We start from the raw sequence: 6,699 nt of genomic DNA, 5'->3' as shown, positions 1-6,699 counted from the left end.
CGAGATGGCTCTCCATCCTCCCTAATAAATAAGCTCGCCAAAGTGACACTTCCTTGTGTCCCAGGAAGTGACGACCAGCCAGTGTAAATGTCGTGACTCTTGGGTCTCTCCCACTCCGGGGGTGCTGTAGGAATGAGGGAGTCCTCTTCCACGCGCCCCATTCGCAAGGAGATCGCGCCGTCCGGGCCGAGTTCCTTGTATAAAAGGAACCACTCCGACGCTGCTGGTGCAAGGGGGGGGGGGGGGCTTTTGTGCCCTTTGTCCCAACTGTGAGGGTGACCCTGAACCAACGGCTCCCAGGAGAAGGGAACTGAAAGAGGGTTCTGGCTGGGGCAAGAATTGAGAAAGCCTGAGCACTCGGGCAGAGGAGGATTTAAGAATGGGAGAAGTCCCCGAGATAGGAGAGAGGAGGTGTAGAATCCAGGGCAGGATCCTACACAATCCTTCCCCAATGAAATGGACCAAAAAAAAATAAAGGGGGGGGGTGGATATTACTCCCTGTCACCCCAACCCAGCAAAAACTAAACACGAATAAAAATAAAAACCAACAGAGGCTCTTAGAGCACCGTAAACTCCGCGGGTGGGGCGAGAAACAAAAATAAACAGGGGCAGGCGGGCTAGGGAGCGCGGAAGGAGGAGGAGGAGGCGGCTCCGCATCCCTAATGAGGGAATGAATGGAGAGGCCCCTCGGCTGGCGCCCGCCCACCCGGCGGCGGCCGCCAAGTGCCTCTGGGCGCTGCGTGCCGCGCCCGCCGCTCCGCGCGCAGCCGGCTCGGGCCGCTCCTCCAGGCTGGGGCGCGGCGGCGGTGACTGCGCGGACCGAGTAGGGACGCGCGCGCCGTGGGTCTGGGCATCGAGAGCCGGGGCGCCGCCGCCGCGGAGCCCTGGGCGCGTGGATGCGGCTGGGCCGGGCGGAGCCGCACACCTGAGGCGGGGCGCGGAGCGCGGGGAGCGGCGCGGGCGGCGCTGTTAGGGCCGCGGCTCCCGCTGCCGAGCCGCGCTCTCCGGGACGAGCTAGGCAGTGATTCGCGGCGTCGGGTTCACCTTCAGCCATGGCCCGGATAGCCTAGCGGGGCCTCGCCCCCCCCCCCCCACCTCCCCTTCCCCGCCGCGCACCGGCCGCCGCCGCATCCTGCCGGCCTCGCTGCCTGGCCCGCGCCGGGCAGCCGCCCTCGCCGGGAGCCCTCCCTCGTCCCTGCTCGCGTCCCCCCGCGGCGGCGCCGCGGGAAGCAGCACCCCCTCCTCTTCCTCCGCGTCCCCTCCCCTCCGGCCCCCGCCGGGGCCGCTTGTTGCACCGCCCGCGGCCTGCGGGAGCCGCTCGCCGCGGCCGGGCCTGGCGCTCGCGTCTGCACTCCCTTCCTCTCGCCCCCCGGGGCCCGCACCCCAACCCGACCGGAGAGACCCCGGCCCAGCCTCGTCGCCCGCACAAAATGTCGGCCCGGACGCCATTGCCAACGGTGAACGAGCGGGACACCGAGAATGTGAGTAACTGGAGCCTCCCCCAGAAGCGGCGGGGGCCAGACCCTCCCCCGGTCCCCCTTCAGCCTCTCTGGGGCCGCCCCCGAGCCCAGCGCCGGCCACCCGCAGGGTCTCCACCTAGAGCCTGGCGTGACCCTCACCCGCTGCCCAGCCCCTATTCATTCCAGCCCCATTTCGCTTCTTTCTCCTCTAGGGTGAGGGTGGGGGCACCGTGAGAGGCGCCCCCTCGCCCTGAGGTGGTCCTCCAGGACAGGATGGGGTGATGGAGGGCAGAGAGGAGGAAGGCGGTGACAGAGTGGGCATCCTAGACAGCTTTATTTCTGCCTCTGCATTCTGTATCCCCACCCGAATTAAGGTTTGCTTTATGATAACTGAAGAGCCAGCTACCTTTTACACCCTTGCTTTTCTGGATCTTTCAATCCTTTATACCCCCCACCCCACCCCCGGTCCCGCACGCATTGCCCCATGACTTTGCTTTTTGTAACATTGTGTCCACATTTTGGGTCACCGACACCAAAGGGAGAAGCACAGGAATGGAAGTAGAGACGTGTGTGTGTGTTTGTGTGTGTATGAGTTTACCATTGCTGTGATACTGTAGTAGAGATGAGTAGAATTTTCACGAAAAGGTTCTGTGGTCCTGGGGTTAGAGCAAAATATTTGAAAGCCCCGTGAAGCCAACTGGCTTTTGTATTCTCTTCTCCAAGTCAGTGGTAATGATTCAGGGCAGGTTTTACTTTAAATAAATCTCTCCTCCTTGGAGTGGCACAAGGTGCATTTCTTTGGAGGAAGGATTTTTCTGTCTGATCAAATTGCCCTCAGGAGTTTTTATCAAGATTTAGATGTCCCCAGTGTTTAAACTCTCCCAAACTAAAAGAACAAGACCAGTCATACTTCCACCTTCTGAAAAGTACAATGTGTGTTTGTGCAGGTTTCTTTGTGGGAAAGGATTTTTATGTTTATGATTTGTTAGTTTGTTTTAAAATCCTGTGACCTGTGAATAGGGCCTTGACTGATTTTCCAACTAGTTTTCAGAAGCTAGAGGTGTACTAAGTTTTGGTTTGGTGTCCAGAGCTCTTTGGTTGTCTGGTTGACTCATCAGCCCCCAGTGCCTGATGTACCAATGACTTCAAGGGTTTTGTAAAATAAATTAATGAAGTGCTTTGGCGTTCTGAGAAAAAAGATGTGAAAGAGGAGAGGTACAAGCTCACTTTTGAAGTGTTGGAGGGGGTATAAGATATAAACATTATTTAATCTTGAAGAGTAGATGAGCTCAAAAAACAATATAATTATATGAAGGGAAAAGAAATTCTAGTAAGAGGCCATTGTTAGAGGACCCACAAAGATGTTTCACAGTGTGCTTTTGTCCCCTCCTGTGTCATATATTTAAAATGGGAAAGGTACAGTAAGGTTGCCACTATCATACTTTGTCACTTAATTTGCATCATAACTGGTTTTCAAAAAATATAATTGGTGCATGATTTTGACTGAGAGACTGAAGAAGATCAGAGAAAAAGATGAATTTTGTTAAAGTTAATTTTAAAGCCAACTTGGTACAGGATTTTTCTAACAGGATTTCTAAAAAAATTGCTGTCATTCATGAGTGTTAATGAAAAGTAAAACAGATGATGACCTTTGTTTTTGTTAGCAAAGTACTGTGTGTATTAACCGAGAAGGAGCGGAAAATTACATTTTTATTTTCCTTTGGATTTTGAATAGTACGGCTCTTCTCATGCTTGTATGAATAAGGCACTTTATACAGACATGAGATAGCATTATAGAAATATGTACAAAATGCAGCATCACATGGAAGACAAAAATGATTTTAGAGTTAAGCAATAGTAGTGTGATAAATTTTGTTGTGAGGACCTTCTGAAAATGATTTTGCTGCATAAACTCATTTGCTCTGTTTCTGAACGGTATTTCAAAGTCACAGTTATGGTCTTGTTCTTTATTGTGTCGTGCATAACTATCTGTCCATTTAGCTTACTTTACCCACATCCTAATTATCTTCTAATTGCTATGGAAAATATCTGTTATACTGTGGCTGTTAATTAATCAATAAGTATGAAATCAACTCTGTTTTTGAACTAGAAGGGTAGTGTAGAAGTATTTAATGCAAGGCCTCTCCCTTTAAGGAATGTGATCTCAAGTGATATGCAATAGAAGACAATGTATAAATAGGGCTAAATTGGTTTATGAGTGTTTATCAAAGGGGCTACCACTGCTGGCTATTAAATCATCATTGGAGTCTCTATTCTTGTTTAATAGTAATGGTATTATCCATTTTTAATTATCTCATGGTGACATAAAGTAGTAAATCTGCCTGTTAGATTAAAAAATCTTATTATATTAATGCTAATCAAAATGTACATTTGTTTATAGTCATTTTTAATTGACATTTAAAAATATTTATGAAAAATTTTCTATTTATATGACTACTAAAGGCTTTTATGTCTTTTGGAATACCAAAGATAGTAACCCAAAACATTTTATTACCCTAAGAAATTAAAATCAATAAATTACGATAATTTAAACCATCTTAGTATTTTCAGTTAGTGTAAAAATTTCTTTATACATGTAGCATACATATAACATATTTGGATTTTGTGTCCTTGGTAATATGTGATATCTACCATTCCTGATGTCACTAATCTATATATTCAGGATAAACTTAAAAATTCAAAGGGAGAATGCTGTAGCATTGATCTCGTACATACCATGGCTGTGTATAGTACAGTGAGAAAGAATTGCTTTTCTTTGAGAACATTCAGTGTGTACTTTTTCAGGAGTATTTTCTTAGATGAGGGATTTGTGTGTGCCTTGTTAATAGGCCTCAGTTGGCTAAATACAACAGAATAACCAATGATTAACTTTTAAGGCAATAAACACTTCCTAGTGAAGCAGGAAAGACATGTTGCAGATCATAGAATCTATGCAGAATGTGTTTGATTTTTTTCAGTTCAGAAAAAAGAATGCATGTTTGAAAGGTTTTTCTTCTTCTCTTTTCCTTCTGTTAGATTATACTTGTATAATTCTGGTATATATATATAGGTAATTCATGACTATTTCTCTGTGTGCTTTTCATTGAAACAATAACAGTTTTTCTAGTGTTTTGGAAAAACGGATTATGGTAATTTTTATGGGTCAAAAATACCCTGTCTAGTTTTATGTGTTGAAATTTTGATTGGTACGAAGAAAATTGATTTGACTATTTCTTGTGATGTTTTAAAATTGACTTGGTTAGATTAAAAATCTTTACAACAATAAATTCTTGATGATGAATCTTTTGATAAATCTGAAATACTCAGTGATGACTCTACCAAGTACTTAATGTAACCAAGGTGGCCATCAGTATTTGTCCTAGGGGAATCATTGCTAATAGTGTGAAAAGGCAAGAGGACAGCATATGTCTGCGACCACCCTTGGCTTTGCTCAGTACCCAGTGCATCCTTGCCATGTCTCACTACCACGTTGCAATTTAATTGCTGTTCCACATTGCCAATGCCTAGTGTGATAGCATTCCCCTGTGACATTAGTGATATATGCAAGAGTAGCATTACATATTACAACATAAGAGGATGAAGCCTTCAGAAACCCCAAGGTCATACTAAATCTTGGACACTTTCCACAGTTGCTCTACTCATGCTGCTGCTTCCAGGAGGTATTTGTTTTGTTTTGTCTTAGAGATTTTAAAAGAACATGTGCAATGATATAATAAAGAAGAACAGGGTATGCCTCCTTCCTTGTCTACTCTTGAACCTTTTGTGTTTTCTCTGTCTGGAGTGCTCTGCACTTTTCCCTATACTTACAAATCCTTTGTGGCTTGGCTCTTGGTTTTAACAAGACTTCTGAGGAGATCACAGCCAACATTGCTGTCTGTTGTAGCTCAGCGCTGGTGTGTGCATATAGTCTGCACTGGATTTCTCAAAGCAGGAGTATGGGACACAGCATTGGAAGAAGAAATATCTTTAATATCTATCACTTCCCTCTGACCTATATGCTGTTAAGTCTTTTTAAAAAAAAAAAAAAAAAACCCATGTTGTGTAGAATTAGCTATGTAATTTTCAAATAATTATTGTCATTACTATCATTTCTTTTTCCACCTCAGACTTTGCTTTGGGGGTCATTTTCACTTTAGAAGTTCTTTTAATGAAGGATAAAAATGTATTTTGTCTGTATTTTTAAATATTTTTAAATTTAGATGGACATAATATCTTCATTTTATGTATTTTTATGTTGTACTGAGGATTGAACCCAGTGTCTCATACATACCAGACGAGTATGCTACCACTGAGCCACGACCCCTCAGCCCTTTGTCTGTATTCTTGAAGGTGGCTTGGCTCTGTCCATAACTCTGGGTTGATAGTGTAATTTCTTGTACTGCTCAGAAGATGGCATTCCATTGTCTACTGAGCCCATTACTTCTATTCAGAAGTCATCTGTTACATAACAGGTGATTGTGTTTGTCTCTTTAAAATTCTTTTAGTATTTTTTGTAGTAGTTTCACTGCAGTGCATGTAGATTTGGAGTTTTTTTTATCTTGATTACTTTTTCTATCTATGAATTAATCATTTTCATAACTTTAGGACAGTTACCAGCTATTATCTTTTTGATTATTGCCTTGCTCCTGGTGTCTCTATTGTTTTCCTGTTTTTGATGTTCTGATTATGTTAGACCTTAATCTTGTATGCCTTAACAACTTTTTATTTTCCAAGTTCACTGTCTCTCTAAATGACAAACTATATAATTTCTTTAGAATTTTATCTTCTGTGGATTCATATTTTTCATCAGTTTTAGAAATGCATCAACCATTATCTCTTTCTGTATTGTCTTATCTCTGTTCTCTGGAGTGTTTTCTGATACTCTGATTAGATATGCTAAAATGTTTTATTCTTGTTCTTTGTATGTCTTAACCCCTTAGTCATGTTTTTCTACTGTTCATTATTTCTCTTTACTATAATTTGCAGTACAATCTGCACTATGGTTACTCTATGTAATGCGTTTAGGTCAGTCTTTTTTCAGTTGTGTTTAAATCTCCTATAATTCATCTATTTTTGTGTGTGTGTGTGTATGTGTGTGAAAAAAACATACCCCAGGGGCTGGGGTTGTAGCTCAGTGGTAGAGCGATTGCCTCACACTTGTGAGGTACTGGGTTTGATCCTCTGTACCATATAAAAAATATATAAGTAAAATAAATAAAGATATTGTGTTCATCTTTAA

General features: G+C 43.6%; 1 protein-coding gene across 9 annotated transcripts in view; it reads left to right on the top strand.

The window, feature by feature from the left end:
• The first annotated feature begins 806 nt into the window (after positions 1 to 806).
• Positions 807 to 6,699, top strand: part of Mark1 (microtubule affinity regulating kinase 1) — a 130,720-nt gene continuing 124,827 nt past the window's right edge. For 3 of the 9 annotated variants that reach the window (XM_071600059.1, XM_071600058.1, XM_071600060.1), the window contains exon 1: positions 809 to 1,481. In XM_071600059.1, the coding sequence (XP_071456160.1) occupies positions 1,431 to 1,481 (51 nt within the window). In that variant the 5' untranslated portion in view covers positions 809 to 1,430. Of the gene's footprint in view, positions 1,482 to 6,699 lie in introns of all 9 variants that reach the window. The other 6 variants (XM_071600055.1, XM_027934737.2, XM_027934736.3 and 3 more) reach the window with 4 other exon arrangements.

Source organism: Marmota flaviventris, chromosome 12 (genome assembly GCF_047511675.1).
Source record: "Marmota flaviventris isolate mMarFla1 chromosome 12, mMarFla1.hap1, whole genome shotgun sequence".
NCBI lineage: Eukaryota > Metazoa > Chordata > Mammalia > Rodentia > Sciuridae > Marmota > Marmota flaviventris.
This window is presented reverse-complemented; position numbering and strand designations above follow the sequence as displayed.